The 21412-nt window shown below is 40.8% G+C and overlaps 1 protein-coding gene across 8 annotated transcripts in view; it reads left to right on the plus strand.

The window, feature by feature from the left end:
• Nucleotides 1-21412, plus strand: part of CREBBP (CREB binding lysine acetyltransferase) — a 95275-nt gene that overhangs the window by 71300 nt on the left and 2563 nt on the right. For 6 of the 8 annotated variants that reach the window (XM_086622461.1, XM_086622467.1, XM_086622462.1 and 3 more), the window contains 12 exons: nucleotides 117-205; nucleotides 5696-5776; nucleotides 6548-6604; nucleotides 7880-7957; nucleotides 8455-8522; nucleotides 12574-12724; nucleotides 13525-13671; nucleotides 14097-14210; nucleotides 14698-14863; nucleotides 16283-16450; nucleotides 19509-19670; nucleotides 19942-20223. In XM_086622461.1, the coding sequence (XP_086478587.1) occupies nucleotides 117-205; nucleotides 5696-5776; nucleotides 6548-6604; nucleotides 7880-7957; nucleotides 8455-8522; nucleotides 12574-12724; nucleotides 13525-13671; nucleotides 14097-14210; nucleotides 14698-14863; nucleotides 16283-16450; nucleotides 19509-19670; nucleotides 19942-20223 (1563 nt within the window). Of the gene's footprint in view, nucleotides 1-116; nucleotides 206-5665; nucleotides 5777-6547; nucleotides 6605-7879; nucleotides 7958-8454; nucleotides 8523-12573; nucleotides 12725-13524; nucleotides 13672-14096; nucleotides 14211-14697; nucleotides 14864-16282; nucleotides 16451-19508; nucleotides 19671-19941; nucleotides 20224-21412 lie in introns of all 8 variants that reach the window. The other 2 variants (XM_086622460.1, XM_086622464.1) reach the window with 2 other exon arrangements.

Consider the following 21412-nt stretch of genomic DNA (forward strand, 5'->3'; position numbering starts at 1 on the left):
GTTTGCCTAATAGATACTTGATTAAGATAAGAATACATTTTAAAGCTTTGCCTGATAGATACTTGATTAAGATAAGAATATGTTTTAAAGCTTCTTTTCTCACCATTGTTTTGCAGTATGAGTTTTCTCCACAGACCTTGTGCTGCTACGGCAAGCAGTTGTGTACTATTCCTCGTGATGCTGCCTACTACAGTTACCAGAATAGGTAAGTCCTTGACTTTGTTGTTTGTTTGGGTTTTTTTCCCTTATTCAGGAAGTTGAGATCCTTTGACTTCTCTGCACATACGGAGGAGGAGGATTTATTAACTTTTTCTTTCCTTTGTCAGCCAAGTCAGGAAAAAGTCATTTTTATATCTTTTCATGCTGTCCTTTTGCAGGTGACCCTTTGGTTTCCTGTACTGCAGCTTGATACACACTGTGCTTAAGTGCTTGCTGTTAGCTAGGTTGTACCACGCACCACTTAAGTGGAAGTGAAGTTGTCCCATGTTTTCCACAAAACGAGCAGCAGGGCTTGCTGGAGGGAGAAGGGCAGAACTGCAAAAAGGCACTGAGAAACCACGTTACCTTGCTATGGGAAACTTGTAAAAATGTGCAGGTTTATTTTCAAATTAGCGTCAGAATTTGCAAAGTGAAGGGTACAGGGACTGATGGCAAGGCTTAGGTTCTCTCTTCCTAGTGAGTACTTAATTCTTTTTAAATTAGCTTTGAATTAGTGTTGAAAACTAACCGGACACCCCATGAGAAGCTGTGAAAACAATAATTTCTACAATTTTTTCAGTTAATATTAGGATTTGGTGTGTGTATGATTATTAAACAATTGCTATATTATAATATTAATTTCCATTTAATGCTTAAATCAACAGTGCTATAATAACAAAGCAAACTTAGAACTTGGCTTTGGTTTTATTTTTTTTAGATGTTTTCTCCGCCCCTAAAAAAAAAAAAAAATATATAAATGGGCTAAGACAGAAACTTCCTTTTCCCTGTTTAAAACAAAGTTCTGAATTGCTTTCCAGAGGCTTGGCTGTCTAAGTCTTGCCAAATTTGAAGTGCACGGCGGGCTGTCGTCTAACTGAAGATACAGAACGAGTTCTGACAGCCAGTGCTGGTGTCTAGTCCCTCTTAGGACCATCCCTGCCTCGCCAGACGTGCTGCAGGGTGGTGCAGGAGTGCTGCGTGCCACCGAGGTGAAGCAGCACGAAAAGGGGTCGTCTCACATTGTGTGTTGGGTCTGAAGTGGCCTTTGGGAGGCAGATAGTGTCGACGCAGAGGAATGTAAATTCACAAGCTCTCATAAAAGGTTTTATACAGCCGCTGTGAACTCTGAAAAAAGTCAGTCTGAAGAGAAATAAGGCAATTAAAATTCGTTTAAAGAGCTGGTACTTCAGTACTGGAAGTGAGGGGAAAAATAACCCTTAAATACCAGCTTTGTTTGGTAGGATTTCAAATACTTTTCATATTATGCAGGTAGTGCTGCGTTTGAAAAGAGCAGCAACTTGAGAAATAATGGAAGAAGGGGCCGTTTTTCTTTCAGTTACACCTTTCCTGTTTAAGTTAGTATTAAATCATTTGGATTACTTGGTGGAAGGCAGTGTTGGCTGCTAGCAAGGCGTACGGGGTTGATAGGGGAGTGGGTTCCTCTGGACTCAGAGATGTAACATTCCAACTTCCTAACTGTTGGAAACGTGGTAGTCCATTTATATTGAGCGTAGCCTAAAAGGGCTGTAATAAAAGGGAGGTGATTTGTCTCCGTGTCAGTAGGCCAGTAGCAGAACGGGAGTAGGTGTCGATTTCTGCTCGTCCAGATGTCTTGAGAAGGGGTTGGGGTTTGGGGATTTGGCATGGGTTTGAGTTGGGAGGGTGGGTGGGTGTGAGGTTTTGTATTTCGGGCCAGCTACATTGAGCGATGAATGGCTTTTTGGGTTGGGTTTCTTAACAAAATGTTTCTAAAGACAGTCACCATGTTTTTCAGTGTGCATTTGGACTATCAGATGATAGAAAGCCCTCATTCATCTGCAATATTGCTCTGAAACACTCAAATTAACTGTTTCCTGTGACAGTGATCTTCAAATCTTACATTTTCCTTAACTGAGTAGCGAATTAGTGAAAAACAAATTCTGTGGTTCCAGCAGATCTTTAATTGGTCAAATGTTCTTGACTTCTTCCATTTATGGAACAGACAAAATTGGATGTCCTTAAAGTCCAGCGTATCGCATAACTAAATTACAACTAAGAATATTTAGGCACCATTGAATAAATGAACTCTGGCACTACAGTTCAATGATTAAAAGTTAATTATTTGGTGTAGAACCGTTTGTCTTCCATAATAAGGCAGAAGTTCAGGTTAAAGTAAGCGTTCAGAAAATATGCTTCGTGCGTGAATATCCGGTTGAGAAAACTGATTGGTATTTCATGTCAGTACTAGCATCCAATTACTAATTTGGAATTTCCTTTGAATGCACTTAATTACAGTTGGAAATTCACCTGTTAATGCAGAGATTGATCATTTTCTGGACTTTGGTATTGAACCATAATGTTACTCTGATAAGTGGGAATCCGTCACCTGAGCAGTCTGCATTTGAAAAGCTTTTCAATTCTGACGCGTTGCAATACGTACGTTCTTTGGATTGTCTGTGACTGTTGTAACTCGAACACCGTATGCTTCCGGTGGCTTTTGTTGGATATTTGTAGTGACGTGCAAAAGTCAACGAATTGCAAGCAAGTCTGTTTCTGAGGGTCCATATTCATAATTTGTAGCTATTGTTTCACCTTGGTTATTTTATGGACAAATCTTTAGGTGATTCATTTTCACTGTATTTCAGTTTTTATTTCCTCATTTTAATATCATGGATTAAGGCTTGACTCTGGCTACCGTTAGGCTTCGGTTCTGCAGCGTGTGAAATCCTGTGCTCCCGTTCGGACCCGCGGGTCGCTGGAGCACGCTGCCCAACCGAAGGGCTCGTCCCCGCGAGACTGAGCTTCCTGCAGCCCCAGCGTGAACACAGGGTGAAATATCTGTGAAATAGCTGGTGGAGCTCGTTAATGTGTCTGCAGTGTGACTTAAACCCCGTATCAAAGGCAGCCTCCTTGCTCAGTTTCATGAATGCTTTGAAAGCCTGTAAGTTATTCCGAAAATGGATCCAAATTAACCTTTTCTGGGATTGTTTAAATGTAGCAAAATATATTAATAGGAGCCTTGACCATGGATTTTTCTGGCTACACTCTCCTGTGTTTGGGTCTTCCTGTGTTTCAGTCCTTCCCAATCTGACTCTTAAAATGAGCAACCTTATTAGTAAGGAAAATAATTAGTGGGGTTTTTTAATTGAAGAAAAATTTAAGAAGCACGTTATAGAAGAAAAGGACTCAGACAATGTGTAAAAGGATATAGAATTCTGAACCTCTTTAGGTTTTTTACTGTATCAATTCAGAAGTACGGGGAGAGGGGCAAGTGAAGTCAGTGTAAACGAGATGTTCAGTGTCAGTATCCACTCTTGAAATACCCTTGTAACATTGCTCTGTAATAACCATAATATATTTATCATTCCCAATGATTACAAATTAATGTAATACATTGGTTTTTTCCTCCTGGCCTTGTTCTGTTGCATTATCAGCTCCAAAAGCCTTGCTTTTCCTTGGGAGGGTGATGTGTTTAATCCTAGTTGAGCTGACCCAGGAGAAGAGAAGTCACTTGTGATTTAACTCGCGGTAGGCTGGCGAGCAGCCCTCTGGGCAGGGAGCGTGGCATTTTAGCTCACGTAGCTGCTACCAAATTTGCAGCTGCCCTGCTGGGAAGATGGGCTTATGTTAGCTAGAATAAAATACACCTTTTTCCTCTCTGTGTCAGTCCCACAGTAGAGAGGAGCATTCGGGGTGCTGCTGCGTTTAAGTGGTTCTTGGCCAGCAGAGCAGCTCTTGAAGCCTGAGCCAGCTGGCAGAGCGTGCAGAAGTTTTCAGGCTCTTGCAAACCGTGCCGTGGTGACACGGAGCTGGCTGCAGCCTGGGGAGGACGCGGGTTGCTCCGCAGAACATCTTTCCCCGATCCGTCGGGCCGCGCTGAGGGACCCGCTCCCGCTCGCTCGCGCTGTTTCACAGGCGTTTGGGAAACGCGGAGCGGTGACGCGGTGGGCAGCGCGTGTCGCAGGAGGGAATTCTGATCCATCCCTTTCAATGAGTTGCCTGTAAACAGCTTTTGTTGGCTCCAGGAAAGCGCAGCCTTGGAGATCTGTCACCTGGATTACAGTAGTTAAGTGTTTGAGTACGCGTTGGAAGGGGCGAGCTGCCACGTTTATTAATCTGCATCCCTGGAGTTGTTGGTTCATTGTGACACTGAGTCTCGTCCGATGCCTTTTGTACTTCCCGTTCTTACGGTTCTGGTGTTCCAGCACTAAAACTGCGTTTTACTCTGCTGCCACTGCTGCTTGTACTCTCTCACTCTTGATCCTCCATAAAGCTCTCTTATTTTGATGATCCTTTGTGGCCTTCCTGCATTTTACAGCTGTGGCCTCTCTTTGTTACCTTTGTTCATGTGTGAATTCATATCCTTTCCGAACATTTAGCCTCTTTTTTTTGTTGTTGTTGTTTTTTAATGACCCTGACAACTTTGGTTCCAGTTCATCTGAAACAAACAAAAAAACACCCCTCAAAAAAAAAAAAACCCACCACCCCAAAAAATCCCTGTAACTTTCATTTTATTTTTTTTCAAATGCAGATTGTATTTTCGTAGAGTTGTATTCCAATTTACTCAGCTTGGTTCGTTAAACTGCAGTGTTGGTTTTGCTGAGTATAACTTGGATTGGCTCTTGGTCTGGTGACCAAAAATTGTACCTAGCCTCATATTCAATTTGTAAAGCTTAATTCCACATCTTTACCTGATAAATGTATGTATGTACAATATTTAATGTTGTTCACATATATACATATATTGTACTGATCTAGATAAATGGCTGGAAACTCTGACCCATAATTGCATTTCTGTTAAATGTTTGTCTAGAGTATGGATTTGGTTTCATTTATATTAAATAATATTAGCTGAGCAATTGGTCACATTTAATCTTATAGTCAAGTAACTTTTGAATTTAATATTTTTATAGATTTTTTTTTTTTAATACCAAGTATTTCTGCTTTTACAGTTTCTACCGGCAATCAGTAAATGCTTTCAGCACATTTTCTAATTTCTTCAATCTGTAATAAATGTGTTCTTAAAGCTTTTTGACAGGCTGTTTTTTCACCCAAAGGAAACTCGATCGGTCGCAAGCCTGAAATCAAAGAGCGTTTTTTCCCAAGCAATGCAAATCAAATCCAAATTCTTAAATTTGAAGTCTATACAAACGTAGCACTTGGTAGCTACCTCATTAATCCTCCCCAAATTTTGAATTTGACGCCCGACGACTTGTTAGCGATGTATGAAATGAGACCGAATGCTAATCTGTGCTTTGCCTTGGCTTTCTGCTCTGTGTTGTCTTGGTGTTGGCGTCTTACCTCTTACGTCTGTGCTGTTTGTTCCCTCCCCTGTTCTCTAATCCTGCCCTCCCCTCCCCTCTGTTCCTCCTCATTGTCCACACTGACCCATCAATCAACCAACAACAACCCCCCTTCCGTCGTGGTGATCTGCCCTGCTCTGGTTGGTGGCTCCGTGCTTGGGTGGCTGTATGTTGTGCTGGACCAGTTCACCCAAATATGGCCTTCTTGCTGACAGGTATCACTTCTGTGAGAAGTGTTTCACTGAAATCCAGGGGGAGAATGTCACCCTGGGTGATGACCCTTCCCAGCCTCAAACGTAAGTCGCTTCCTTTCTTCTGCATGCCGCCTTTTTGAGTAGGAGGGATGATGCGTGGTCCTGATCTTGGTAGTAGAACCGTGTGACCAGTGGTGGTGATGGTGGAGAAATGCTTGCTTTCTTACTAACAGGAGGTTTCTTTGCAGTAACAGATGATTAACAGTTGTTACTGTCTCGGGCCTGGTAGTCTGCCCAACAATGTCACTTGTGTCTGGCTGCACTACTCGAGAGCTGCCCGTAGACCGATTGCCGGGGGTGGCAGAGGCCAGAGAATGTGGTTGGAGCGGGGGGAATGGAAGCCGTGTCAATAAATGTCACTAATCCATTACCTTTTCAAATGAAAGACTTCAGCTAATCCTGATGTCTCACCTTTTGAAGCACAGCTTTTGATTATGAAACCAACGGCTTGTCTTTAAACCTGGCCAGAAAATAAGGTGCTCTGAGGTTTGAGGAGTGCAAGCTGTTTTGGAAAGTGGCTGCTTTACTGATGATAGCTTCCCTTGTTCTTCATGATTTAAAATTTATGCATATACTTAGGTATCTCTTATTTTGCTTCTAATTCACTTTTTCTGAAACGGGAAAAGCATTTTCTGTAGCTTTACATCAAATGAACTGAACTGCTTTCTCTGAATAGAAAACAAACACTGCTACTGCTACGCTTTCTTCTGGCTTGAGGCTTGCTCATTTGCTGCAGTTCAGAAAAGCATGATGTTGTCTCAGCCTCTGATATAAAGGTACTACTGAGTTTTCATATTAACTCTTTGTCCCTAGAACCATCTCTAAGGATCAGTTTGAAAAGAAGAAAAATGATACGCTAGATCCAGAGCCGTAAGTACCAGACCGTTGTTTTTCTGAAGATAACCTCACGGCTTTCACTGGTCTTTCAACCAGCGCTCTAGAAATTAGGCAGTGAATAAAGAAGCCTTCCTTTTTCCCCCATCCCTGCCCAAACAGGCTGCAGAATCTTTCTCTAGAGTTTGTAGCACAATATATGAACTTGATGTCTGCCACTGATATCCAAGAGGAAAACTGAGCCTGTTTCAGTGGCAGTTTCACGTTCCGTTTGAGTAATCCCTAAGGTGTGTTCTGCGGCGCCCTGCGCAGCTGGCTGAGAAGCGCTCTCCGTCATACAGAGCCCTTCGCTCCGAGCCCCGAGTACCTCTGGGGGAGCTCTGTGCTTTCTCTTCTGGAGTAGCCAGACTTCTAAAACACGTTTTTCTTAGCCTGCTGAAAGAGCCATCCTCTTTCCTTCTATTTATTACTCTCAGGAAGCTCAGTAAAAGCCAAGCTGAACGTTTCCTTAGTAGCGCTGTGCTGCTTTTCCTGCTGTCCTTGTCTAGCTGAAACAAGACGATACCTTATTGCTACTTAGTTCTCTGGCAGTTTGATAACGTAATACATTTTGATTCCTTTTCTCATCTTTGCAAATACTAAATAGAGCTCCACCCCCAGACCTTTAAAGATAGACTGCTGAGATAAGCCCCAATGCATTCGGCTGCATAACCAATGTTGCAGTCTTGACTGGGAAAAGTTGTAACAGTTTTCCCATCCAAAAAAAGAATTTTGACATCTTATTTTGACCAAAAAGAAAACAAAAAAAGACTGCAGCAGATCCATACAGGCGAAGACAAGCTAATACATGTTTTCTTGGCACAGTGATTCATGAATGACTAGTTTTCACATTTCCAGTAAGTTGAGCAACCATTTAGTCAGCTTGTGGTTGTTGAAACAATTGGAAATTAAATCTGTAGAGGTACTGTTGAGCAGAATTCTTTAAAGCTGGGAAAACTCAGAACTCTGCTCAGAAAAGGATAAAAAAAGATCCAGAAAAAGTTGTGCTTGAAAGCCCATTTCACGTTTTTAAACTAGTACATTTTGCTATTTATATATTTTTATATATATCTCTCTTATACATCTATCAATCTCACGTGCAAATATCTGAAACTATTCTAATGAGTTTTTTTTTAAAAAACTGACACATGAATTGGGCCTGCTGAAGTTGATTCAGTTCTTAGTGGAGGGCCGGAAAGTCCTTTCTTGCTGGATTCTGGAAAACTACTTGCCTAACAACAAAAGTAATTGGCTGCCTTTTCTTCTCCTCAGGTTTGTTGACTGCAAAGAATGTGGTCGGAAGATGCACCAGATCTGTGTGTTACATTATGATATTATTTGGCCCTCAGGGTAAGATGTGTGTTAGTTCTTCACCCCTTGTACAATAAGACCAATGCAGTTTATACAGTTAAAATTTTCTTCCTTTGGTCTTTGATATGCAGTCACTGCCCTCTAAGAAGCGAGTATAAAAGGTCAAAGCCTTTCTAAATAAAGTACATTTTTTGGTGTTTGGGGTCTCATTTTAGTATATTCAGATGAAAATATGCATGAAACCAACTTGTTCATATACGCAGATTTCTGTGGTTTCTTTCTAACTGCTAAACAATGGCAGCTGGGTGGAGGTAAGTTTGTGTGCTGCAGAAGGCAGATGCAGGTGTAACTGCTTGGCAGAACTAAACAAGCACATAAAGGCTTTAAGTATCTCCAAAATGGAGAGATACAAACTGTTAAAATCCAGAGAAAAATGGGTTGTATTCTAAAGTTTAAATTATGGGTTCAAACTTTGGGCTTACTCTGGCCAACAATAAGTTTACACTAAGTTTTTGGCTTTTTTTTTTTCTCAATAGGTTTGTCTGTGATAATTGTCTGAAGAAAACTGGTAGAACACGCAAAGAAAATAAATTCAGTGCTAAAAGTGAGTTTGAGATTTCTGCTTTTATCTTCAACTTCCGTCTTCTCACTGCCAGCCCTAACAGCTTTTTGATTGAGACTTTCTGTTGTCACGACAGACGGTACAGGGACACTTACAAAATGGGGAGCAGTGAAGCCCAAGGCTTTAGTAGCTGTCAGAATTTTAGTCAACATTTTAAAGACCTGGTCAGTCTTAATGCTACTTGACGTATTTGGCAATTATGTCTTTATTTTTCTAAGACTCAAAAAAAGAAAAAAGAGGGAAAGAGAACAGGAGAAACATAAGGCTGCGTGCACTTTACTGGCTATATTTAGACATGTTTCCACGTAGCGCTGAAACTGTAGTAAATTACCGTCACCTCTGTGCCCTTCAAATAACATGTAGTAACAAGTTGCACTGCGTTTCAGGTGTACTGTGGTAGTGCCAAGTACTAATGTGTCTGAAGAGCTTTTCTTGCTTCCAGAGTGGACTGTGGTGTAAGAACCATCCGCTGGAATAAGTAACTAGACGTGCTGCACGTCCAGAGTTTCTTGGAAGCAGCTGTTGTCATAATCTTGTCGAAATGTGCACTAAAGAGAGTGCCGGGTCAAGTCATCTCAGCCTCCTTACTAATCCTTATGCAGATGTTCTTTGCGTGCATTTAACATCAGAGAACATAATTTGATAACTTCTACTGATGTACATTTGAGGAGGAGTGGAGGGGACAGGAAAGAGTAGGGGCCACCATTGCAACACAGTGTCAGTGGCAAGAGTAGAAGAATAAAGTGAGTGTAGAAACCAAGAGGGTGATTCAGACACTTGAACAACTAGAACTTGCAGGTAAGCTTGATTCCTCCCTCCTTCTTCCTTGGTCCTTGGAAGTTCTGGGCATTACCTTGTCATACCGTGACTTTAAAAGCCAGAGTCTTCCAAATCGTAATAAAGGAGTGGTTTTGCATTAAATGTAACTTCTTGATAACTTCGTGTGTGGTTGATTGCATAATAAGAGATTTGAAGGAGGATAATTTGGAGATGATAATGCTGTATGAGAGATATTAGGTTACAGTAATCAAAACGGTCTCTGGAGTAACCTGACGCATGCAAGGTAGTATTGTTAAAAAGATTAAAATTAGTCTCATTAGAGACAGATTAAGATTGTAAGAGAACATTCATAAAATGATTAAATAAAAATAAGTTTTAGGTAACCATTTTAAATAGATGTCTTTTATATGCTGACTTTACAGCATATATTGATGTAAATTGACTTAAATAAGTATGTGATTCCTTGGATGTCTGCAGTTATTCTGTGACATTGCTTTAAGTTTGAGGTAACCATTCTGTTCTGTGGGCATCTGCACAGGGAAATAATGGTGCTTTTTTCCTTTTCTTTGATGTCCTTTTCCTTCTCCTTTCCCTGCTGTTTGGGCTGTCTTGTTTTCTTTTTCCCCATGATGATTTGAGTCCTGCTGTCAGCTGTAATCCACTGGTGGGCTCAGCTCTTGAGATCAGTTTTCTTTAACAGTGCTCTAGTGAAAACACAAGCCCAGGGAAGGAAAGCCTTAAAACCTTGGTTCACTACTGACCTAGAAACAAACATGAGCAGTGAAAGTTTGAAACATTAACGTGTTTCCTCTCCTCTCCCCCTCCCTCCTCATAAAAACCTTTACTTACTGAATTGCCATCAATATTTCTGTGCTCTCAGGTGTGCTGGCACAACTGCTAACAATCAAGACAGCACATCCCTCAGCTGCAAGCTATCGCTCAGCTGTTAGGGTAACACTCATGTTCCTAATGTATATTAAGTAAAATCAGTTATCTTAACCACACCACAAGTAAGTTGCATAAAGCTGACTGATAGCACGCCAAATGCAACCGATAAATCAGTGTACAGCTGCATTATGCTGTGAAATTCCTGACTTTCAAAGTATTTTTCTTACTAAGAAAATCTACAAATATTACTTAACCAGTAGCTAATGCAGAGACATTCAAAGACAAAAGAGATCCTGACAAATAAGTCACCCAGAGTAGCTTCCTGCAAAAAATCACAGTAAGCCAGAAGTCTGACTTTCTTCCTATCTGTCCGATTATTCATCCAGTAACAAATGTCTGGCCATTGCTGCTGCAACTCTGCACTCAGGCAGCCTGAAAGCCTTCTATGTTGTTACTGGTTTGGATGCCTTTTTTCAAGTTGGCACTGCAATTTTCATTGAGACCTGAGCTTTTATTGGAAGTACGTGGGTTAGAGGAGTCCAAGAACCAAAATCCGGTTGCTTTCTAAAAGAATTTGCACATTCTAATGTATCAAAATAAGCGACTTTTAGATCCTTTCCTTACGGTGCGTGTGATCTTAGTGCTGCCGATTCTTTTATCTTCTTATCTGATCTCTTTTTTGTTTGTTTTTCAAGTCCTAATGCATCGCAGCATAAGGAAGGAAGCAGACATCCTTTGGTTGCTTAGCATTGGGAAGATGATAAAATGAAAACACAAGAAGACAGTAGAGTTAACTAAAATGGCTTTCTAAAAATGTAGCAACTCATTAGCTGAAATGGAGCCGTTTCTTTTTTCTGTTTGTCTTTGGAGAAGTCAACGAAACGAAACCATTTCTTCAGAAAGTATTTGTGAATTTTCCTTAAAATTCTTTGAATTTCCTTTAAAAATAAACCCCTTTCTATTATACATGGAAAGCCCAATATGTTGTATTGGGCTGGGAAACACTGGGAAAGGCCAATGTATTGGAATTGGTAAAGAGCATAGTGTGGTTTTACTTTAACCTGGCTTTAAATTTAGTTGTTGGCTGCCAGGTAAATGATATTTAGACTGTGTTGTCCTGGTTGTAACCACAGAATCTCACTGGACAAGGAGACAGACTAAAAGATGTAAAATAAGATTGCCGTGTTTGGCGATTTTTATAAACTGATTGTAAAATAACATTTTAAATATATAAATCCTTTAGAAAGTGAGGTCTTCATTTGAGTATATGCAGCTTTTTTTTTCCCAGTATTGGAACCTAAAATAATTTTTAGCATAGATATATCACTGCAGCATTCTGTGTGCAGGCACAGTAGTCAGGAAGAAGAACCAACAGCCTCATGTCAGTAGCCAAATAACTGAAAAATGAAGCAATGGAGAGCTGAAAACTCAATACCTTTTACTAAAAGGAACATCTGTGGATTGTGCCATCACTTTGGAAAAGATAGCAGGTTGACCATAAAAACGAAGTAGAAATACTAGTTGGTAAAATAAGTAGAGCAGGATGAGAGAAATAGTCATAAATCTTCAAGTCAAAACAGCGTGCTACTTCTGTTTTCTCAATTTAAACCAAAATCTTAATCTTAATTTCTGTGATTTGTTGTGGATTTATTTGAAAACCGTCACAGCCTGTCATACTACAAACCCAGCTATCCCCACAAAAGCTCATTCTAAGTGCAAAGAGCAAGAGAGGGGATCTGGACAATATGTGGACTTGAACTTTTAAAGACCTCTATCGCTGTGCAAGAACTATTTAAGCTTTATGTGCAGATTACTGTAACTGTTCAATCTAAAAGCTCTCTTGAAAAGAAAAGAGAAGAAAAAGCAATGAAATCTCCATTGAAGTCAAAAGGCTTTTCATTTCTGTTATTTGCTCTGCTTTGCTTGAAAAGGTGTGGCATTGAGCCAGATCTATAAAGTGATGTAATCTCTGTCAAACAGCCAGATAGTGTTTTTGTTAGGAGAAAACATTTGCAGTGTTCATAAAATAAGCCTGCAAATTTAAAAATGCTACGTAAAGCCTTCATTGTTAGTTCACTTACTAAGTAATTTTCTCACTGCAGTGGTTACGGCTTCCACGATAGGGTATGAACACTTAAGGCTTGAGTAAAAACATGGATTGTTTTGCTTTTTTGATTTTTGGCTGCATAAATTTAAAAAAAAAAATCAAAATTTTCCTATGGAGTTAAAACAAAGAGGAAAAAAGCCTGCTTCTATAGAGAGAAGCAAGCTGAAAGACCTTACAAGCATGGTAACACCCTGAACTTAACGGTGATTTCTCCGGTATTAACATTTCTGTTGTCATGTTCTCCTCCTTCATTTCTAGGGCTACAGACTACGCGTTTAGGAAACCATTTGGAAGACAGAGTAAACAAATTTTTGCGGCGACAGAATCATCCTGAAGCTGGAGAGGTCTTTGTCAGAGTAGTAGCAAGTTCAGATAAGACGGTAGAAGTTAAACCAGGAATGAAATCCAGGTTAGTTCTATTAATTACAATAAATGCGATCTTGATTTTTATTTTTATTTTTATTTTGAAGTCTCCCTGCATAAATGTTGGGTTACTGTGCCAATTTGCACCTTAACGCCTTTGCATGTTTCTGAAACTTGAGCATGATAAGATGGTGAAGAGTAAAAAAGCAGTATGCAGTAAATAACTCAGAGGAGGTGACAGTTGTATTTTGACTGGTTGGGGGGTTAGCGGGGACATTCTGGTTTTGGTTGTGATGGTATGACTTTGTATTGCTAAACCTTGAGAGAGAGGCTGACCACATTTTGGTTTGCATTGCAGAATTCATCATTTAGTTTGGAACAGTTAGTGAGATTCTGCTCCTTACCGTTCCTTCATTTTGCTGTGTTTTTGTAAATGCTTTAGCTTTCAGAAGTTATTTTTAATTCACTTTGTCATAAATGAAAAGCTTAAAAGGTTTATTCTGTGAAGTATTTTGGCTTTAATTCATAAAGACAGTGTTTACGTGACATCACTTCATCGTAACGCATCGGACTTTCTGCTGGGCAGCATGTTTAAAAGCTTGTGGTTTCTGACGATGCCTGTTCAGTCGTATGTTAATTACATGGAAACTGTCCTTCTGTGAGGTTTGTAGTGACAGGACTCCCTGTGCTAACGCAGCTCTGATCTGACTTGGTTAAACTTCTGCATAAATGTTTCTGATGAGCTACAAATCAGGTTGAAAAGAATTTCCTCATTCTGGTAGGACACTGCCTTAATAATTGGTGTTTTGTTGTTTTTTCCCCTATTCCTGCTACTCTTTCTTTCAGATTCGTGGATTCTGGTGAGATGTCAGAATCTTTCCCTTACCGTACCAAAGCTCTGTTTGCGTTTGAGGAGATAGACGGAGTAGATGTGTGCTTCTTTGGCATGCATGTCCAGGAGTATGGCTCGGATTGCCCCCCTCCAAATACAAGGTGCTCTTTCATTTCCGTGCTTGGTGGTGCATGCACAGGGAACATCTTGCTACATTCACTGAGCAGTTACTCTCAGACACAGAAGATTGAGAGATATGTTTCAATTCTGTGGCTTCTCTCAAGTCCTACTGTATGACTGCAGATGACTTGCAAAAGGGGAGACAAATACCACAACAAAAATGTTACAATTTTTGGTATTCTCTATTTAATTTTGCCTCTTGATGTCTAGAAAAAGACGCTGCCCATCTTTTGCTTTTGAGAACTGTTGATACCATGTTAAGGCGCTTAAATGGGTGTTAAAGTAACATCATCATTAATTTTTCTTTGTTCAGTATGGCTGTATGTGTATCAAAGTCAGCTCTCGGAAGACAAAGCAGGCGTTCAGCCGTACCTGATTTTCTGTCATTCTCCTCTCGTTACTCTAGGCGTGTGTACATATCGTATCTAGATAGCATTCATTTCTTCCGCCCCCGTTGTCTCCGAACTGCAGTTTATCATGAAATCCTCATTGGATATTTGGAATACGTGAAGAAACTTGGGTAAGTGAGATCTCTCTAAAGAAACAGATCTCTTTTTCTTAGCGTTTTGTGGTTTTGGTTTTTTTTAAATCCAGGATGCCAAGTAGCTTTTCACTTTGGGTAGTCTCTCTGTGTCTCTTTCCTGCTGCCCTCTCCGAGATATGTGGAACACATGCCTCTTCTGCAGTAGAGAGACACGTTTGGATTTTATCACTAAGGTGGTTTTTCTGTTATTTGGATTCTTAAACCTTACAGCATATCATTCTTTTTATTGGAGGTTCACTTGATGTTTAAGCTTCATTATTATATCCTGGATCTTTTTCTCATCCCTTGTCTAAACAGAGGCTACTGCCTCAGCATCTTCATTACAAAGAAAAAAGAAAAGAAGGAAGGGGGAGGGGAATAAAAAAGCCAGAGGTCTGAATTTATATCCCAGTTTCTCTGAATTAATTTTAAGATGGTAGTCAAAATGGTTCAGATTTTTCTTTTTCTTGTGTGTGAAACACAGGTATGTGACAGGACACATCTGGGCCTGTCCCCCAAGTGAAGGAGATGACTATATTTTTCATTGCCATCCACCTGATCAGAAAATACCCAAACCCAAACGTCTGCAAGAATGGTATAAGAAGATGCTGGACAAGGCATTTGCTGAGAGAATCATTCATGACTACAAGGTTGGCCACTGTTTACTTCCTGAATTAATTTTTATGAGCTTTTCAATTGAAGGTAGCTAATGTTGTTTCATAAGACACAAAACTGTGATAGTGTTGTACAAGGGTTTTTCTTCTCAGCTAGTATCTTCGTTTTCTTAGATTTCCTGGAGGTTCTGCCTTTCAGACTGAAAATTCCTTAGGTTTGGTTTCTACATTAAGAGGAGTGTGCAAGAGCCTGCCTCCACGTACTTGTCTTTCGCTGCAATCTCCTAGGCAAGGAAGTATGTAGCTTGTTAAGGTTTGTAGATGATGTTTGCTTCTGGTGGTTGTGGAGGATCAGGTGAAATACTGGACCTCACTAGTGTGAAATCAAAAAAAACTGCTTATAAAACAGCTTCTTCGCTTGAATATACAAAGGATTCTTTTCGTAACTGGAGAATATCACACATGTACCCAAGGAAATAAGGTAAAGATGGCAAAGGTAGCATTTCCCACTCCTTACATGCTAAAACTTACAAGAATTTCTTAATGGTAGTAACAGTGCTGGAAAAAAATTGATGTTTTGATTGCTAGGTGTGTGCAATAGAACAGCATATAACAAGCCTTGTTGTCTGATAGGGTGTATCCAAGAGCTGGAAAACCTGTGTGTCTCCTCATAAGGTGGTCTTGAAGTGAATCTGGGGAAGAAAATCGACTCATCTTGTATGTGCTTGTTAAACACAATGCACTTAAAAAGCCACCTCCAGCACAGCTGTGTGAAATCCCTGTTCCTTTTCAGAACACCTGCTCTTCTCAGTGGTCCCCAGTCGTTCTGGCCGGGTGGTCCACAGAGCTTCAGCCAGCAGTCAGCGAAGGACACAGACTGTGTGCTGTTCCCCCACCACAACCAGACACTGATATTCCTGGGTGTAACAGTTGGCTGGTGCATTCAGTGATTTTCCCTGGAATTATCAGGCTTATTGCACATAGGATGCACGGCCCAGGCACGTGCATCGAAGTGCTTAACGCGCTTTCAAATTTGGAAGGGAAAGGGCTGGACGAGAGGCACTTGCTGTTGCTAGAACAGCTCCTGCTCTTGTCCAGGAGCAGTGTAGCAAAAGCTACGTGGTGTAGTCTTCACTTCTAATAAGTGTAGTTACCAGGGAGAGGGTTGTTGTGTTTTCCAGAGGTATCTTAGTCTCTCCCATCATGTCAGGAGCGTGAACCGATCGCGCGACGGAGGTTCAGGAGAGCCTCAGCAGCTGTCTGCCTAAGATGAAACAGGGAGTGGGCTGTTATCAGTATTGCCAGGCCCGTTTTGGAGCTGCACCCAGAAAAGGCGGCCTGCCAGGGGTGGCACAGCTGTTCAGTGTAGCACTGGATCGTGTCTCTGGTTCTCCCCTCTGTCCTTAAAGTGGTCTTCACTTATTGATTCGTGATCCTGTGTGATACGCTTGACAGGACATCTTCAAACAAGCAACCGAGGACAGGCTGACCAGTGCCAAGGAGCTGCCTTACTTTGAAGGTGATTTCTGGCCCAACGTGCTGGAAGAAAGCATTAAGGAGTTGGAGCAGGAGGAAGAGGAAAGGAAAAAGGAAGAAAGCACTGCAGCTAGTGAAACAACAGAGGTGAGTTAACTTCACATGCTATATTTGCTTCTGGCCCACAAAGCTGGCAATTAACACTTTAATAAATTAGAGAGTTCTCATCCAGTAAACTAGAAAAGAAGGTCGTTTTCATCAGATGTTAAATCAGGGTTCCCTTTAACTACGTTGCTGGGTTTCTTCTTTGATGACTTGTTATTGGTTTTTTTTGTAACGGAATCAGAAGTCAGTTGTGCCAGTTCAGCATCTCTGCTCTCGGAGAACTGCGTTAAGCTCCTTGTGGATTGCATCACTGAGCTTCTGCTTCACACCTTCACACCTCCAGTATTTATGTGTTTTTCAAAGCTGAATTAAATTTTGCTGTTATCCAAGCAAAGGTATTTGTGGTCGTTGGCAACAGTAGGGGGCTGAAATTGTAAAGTATTTATTGCAAGCTTTGCATTGGTGTGAAACGTTGATCTCGATGGTGGGGCTTCTTCAGTGTTCTCTATTTGTGCATATTGGGGGGAAAAAAGAAAAATCTGCTTTCTCAGGGTTCTGGCCAGAATTTTATTATTCATTTTTTTTTCTGTCTTGATTGTATCTATATCCAGATGGTTTCAGCACTTTTATACTGTCCCTTTTACTTGTGTTTTGCAGCAAGATGTTTTGAAAATAAATACAGTAAGGAAATCTCAAGTCTAACAAATTGAGGTGGAACAATGACTTTAACTGAGGAGAGACTGCATTCAGCTTAGATGTCGTGACAATTTGCATGCAGTATATATTCTGTGTGATTGATGTGAAGTGATAGACCTTAATCCATCAATTTCACTATGTCAGAAGATTCCTTCTATTAAACCTTAGCAGCTCCTTCAAAGCTGATATAGTTTGTTGCTTTGTTTTTTATGGAACCGTAAAGTTAATAGTTTTCACCTTGTTCCTTCTGAATGTAACTTTTAATATTGAAATATTTCAACAAACATAGCAGCATGAAAGTTCCTGAGGGACAAGGCTTGGAATTTTAAGTTGCAGTCCTCTTTTGCCAACAGTGTCATTTTCAATAAATCATAGCATGCCCTTCCAGCGAGGATGCCAGGGTGTAAACCTCCACATCTCGGAGAGGAAAAAGGGTGTTTTAAAAAGCCCAGAACAGAGAAGATGCAGCCCTGGCTGTTAACATCCCTGCGTTCCCACCTTATGCCATTGATGTTGGTCAGGGTAGCATGGGAACAAAATCAGCATCCGAGTTGCTGAGCGTGTCATCCAAAAATGCTGGTGGGGGTGGGCTTTGCCACTTGGCTCAGAAAAAAGGAGCAAAATGAAAAGCACGAGAACTTTACCAGTGCAGACACCTAAAGTTGTGTCACTTTATGGAGGAAGTTCTGCCCAGCAATGGAGATCTCCACGTGTAGAAGTGCTTGATGAATCTTTGCAATTTGCGTTGTATTGAGATGGTACAGAATGCATCCGTCTCTTCTTAAATTCTTAATTCTAAACTTTGTGTATACAGAGAGAGCTGCTTGAAAGTCAAGATGTGCTGAGAGTACTAGTTAGACGAGAGTCTAATGAGGTGGTAAATATTCAAAAGTTCTTGAAAAAGGTTCGGAAGGGCCAAGGCTCGCTGAGTAACCATGGCATCAGCATCTCTGGCAAACCTGGCTGAATCTGTTAAATGCTATCTAAATGCTACAAAAACAATCTGACAACTTCTTAAAACGTTTTGGAACAGCTTCGTACAATTGACCAAATACAAACTTGTTAAAGGTGAAGTAGAAAGAAAACTTGGAATCATACTGTCAGCTGAGTTTCAATCAGTTTTTCCTTTTCATGTTTAAATCTTAAAATCTATGTTGATGCTCTAGAATGTAGAGCAAAGGAGGACGTGCCCTAATTCCATCAGGGGGGTAGAAAATTTGGGGGAAACAAGTCAAGATGGGAACATACAATAGCTCATTTCTGAATTACATTCAAATCACTTGGAGCTCTGTCTGGTTTCCCATGAAATAGTATCATTTTAATTTCCAAACAGGTTTGGTCAAAAAGTCAATAAAATTAGTTACAGAAAAGCCAGGATTGGACAGGAAAATCCTATCTAAGCCTAATTAATGGAATGGAACGATGGCAACAGTCTATATATAGAATTGCTTTCTTCAGTTGGAGTATTTTTGTTTTCTTTGAACGAATGTGCTTGCAGATAAACTCTGTGTTTGCTTGTACATAGTGTGCATTAAACTTTCTCGTGTGTGTGTATATAATATATCAGGATATTTCATTAACTTATTTTTAATATTACAATAACCAACGTTCTAGCAGTTAGAGAGGGGATTTTTACTGAGTGGCCATCTCCCTGCTGAGGGCTTGAGTTTTTATTTTTCAAGGACGTGAGAAGTCTAAAAGTTATTTCTGTTTTCATAGGTCATCTAAATAGCATCATCTGCTATTTTTTACTCTCTTTACTTTCCTCTAGTATGCAGTATATGGTCACTGTGGTCTGTGTTGTTGTAACTTAGACATAAGTGAAGGTTTTGGGGATTTTTTTGGAGTTGCATATGCAGCAGTAAGCCTTCAGGATGCAGAATGATGCATTTGTTAATTTCAAGTTTCAAATCCTGCATGTTCTTGTTTATTTATTAGCCCTAAATTTGTTCAATGAAAACAATCACAAACCATTAGATCAAAGCTCAAGCAAGTATGTGAAACCCTAGATGGAAACAAAGCAAAATACTGCATTTCTGGAATTTTTTTAAGTCCATTTTATTTGTAACTCATTTTATCATCAAATATCTTTAAGATCTTGTAAAGGAAGCAGTGGAAGCTGAAGTACAGTGTTTGAGAAGGCAAAAAATACGTGTAAGATACAAATTATTCAATGTATATGCATACTTTAAAACTATTTTTGAACAACGTTTGAATTTGTTTGACTGCCAGTTTGGCTTTTGATTTTTTTCCTGGAAGATAGAATATATTTAACACAGGATGGCTGATGTGCAGGCATTGGAACAAAGCTCTGTCATTGACAGCAGAAGTGTTTCACTTTCACCTACAGTCAATGGGAGAGAGCTCTGTAAAGCGTAACGTCTTTCCGATGCGTTCGTTGCAGGGAAGCCAGAGCGACAGCAAAAACGCCAAGAAAAAGAACAACAAGAAAACCAACAAGAATAAGAGTAGCATCAGCAGAGCTAACAAGAAGAAACCCAGCATGCCAAACGTGTCCAATGATTTGTCTCAGAAGCTTTATGCCACTATGGAGAAGCATAAAGAGGTACTGTCAAAATACACTGCGTAAAGAGATTGTATTCCTGTAAATCCCAGGCATGATGATAGTCAGAACTGGAAAATACGGAGGAGTGGAGCTTGCCATGGCGCTAGAACTTTTTCTGTTGTGTAACGACGTATTGGAAGAGATTAGCCTAAACTAAGTTAATTAGGTAACATTCGTAGCACACCATTACTGGGACAGAACATGAGCTTTTTCCTGCAAGATTATCCAACCTCATTGATTTTATTTTTATTTCCCCCCCATTTATCTGCAGGTCTTTTTTGTGATTCATTTACATGCCGGGCCTGTAATTAACACTCTGCATCCCATTGTGGACCCTGATCCATTACTTAGCTGTGATTTGATGGACGGGCGAGATGCCTTCCTCACCTTAGCCAGAGATAAGCACTGGGAGTTCTCCTCACTACGCCGATCCAAGTGGTCCACGCTCTGCATGCTGGTAGAACTACATACTCAAGGGCAGGATCGCTTCGTCTACACGTGCAATGAGTGCAAACATCATGTGGAAACAAGGTGGCATTGCACTGTCTGTGAGGTAGGTGTATATCACCAGAGACTGCTGCTCTCTCTTGCCCAAAGTTCCTCCAAATTAAGCCTGTCCCGATAAAAGGGCTGCTAAGCCTTAAGGGAAGGTGACAACCACAGCGGCACACCTTTTCTTCTAGAAGAAGTGCCTTTCTCAGCATGGAAAACACCAGTTCTCTGGAATGGCTACAGCTGCATCATTTATTCCACTATGGCTCCTCTGCATAGACAAGTTTTTAATATTAAAAGATCTTTAGGACTGGGTGGTAGAGTGTGACTGCATCAGGCTGGTCTGAGTCTGCAGGGCATAGCTCATCCACATTAAGTGGACATCCACGAGAGAAGTTAGTGTACCTTTCTGCAAAGTAGTTTTCATTCCGCTCTGTACGTGGTGCTTCGTGTTGCAAGGAGCGGAGCAGGGCGTGTGTCCAGGCTGCCGCAAAGCTGGGCGAGGAGGCTGCCGCAGCTCTTCATCATTTTCTCTTCGGCCCAGCGTTAGAGGTTGCCTGCCCTTCAGATCAGCCCAAATAATTGCTTCCTAACCCGGCTCAGTGCTTTTAATGACTGGTCGTTTTACAGCATAGATCACTTCCACTGAACTCTGTTAGAGAGCAATTATGCATGGAGTTGTACAGGTGGACTTGGGGAGAAGGTAGCCTCTACAGGGCTTGTGATGACCTCTGCCTGTAGCTGAACCAAAAAAAATTTGAATAAGTGCAGCCTGGTTTTCACACTGCAAGTTATTGCCAGGTCTGTGGTGGAAGAGTCTTAATTAATCCCTCTGTGGAAAGCATTGAACAGGGCTTCTTGAGGCAAGACTGCAGGAAGTGGATCATACACACTAGAGCAATGAAGTGGTGGAAGGAGGTATGGCCTTTAGGTTTCTTCTGCGTACTTCTGTATAAGGGAGTGCCCTTCCTCTGACAAAAAGGGACAGGACACTGCAAGTGTGGGTGTTCTAGCAGGTTTTCAGATCAGTATTCTGTCCTGGCATGAAACTTGCACTTGATTTGAGAGTCATTTTAGGGACTAAAAAGGTACTGCTTATTAGTCAGTAATTACACTAACAAAAGTTAAACGGAGAGCCAAGCCCTGGTTTTGAAGCGCTGACGGTGAGAGGTTCTGGCCCTCTTTGTGTAGGTACCCCAGTAGACATATGAGGAAAGTAAACGGTTTCTATCATGGAAAGGGAAAAAAAA

The sequence above is a fragment of the Tauraco erythrolophus genome, chromosome 17 (assembly GCF_009769465.1).
Source record: "Tauraco erythrolophus isolate bTauEry1 chromosome 17, bTauEry1.pri, whole genome shotgun sequence".
Classification (NCBI taxonomy): Eukaryota; Metazoa; Chordata; class Aves; order Musophagiformes; family Musophagidae; genus Tauraco; species Tauraco erythrolophus.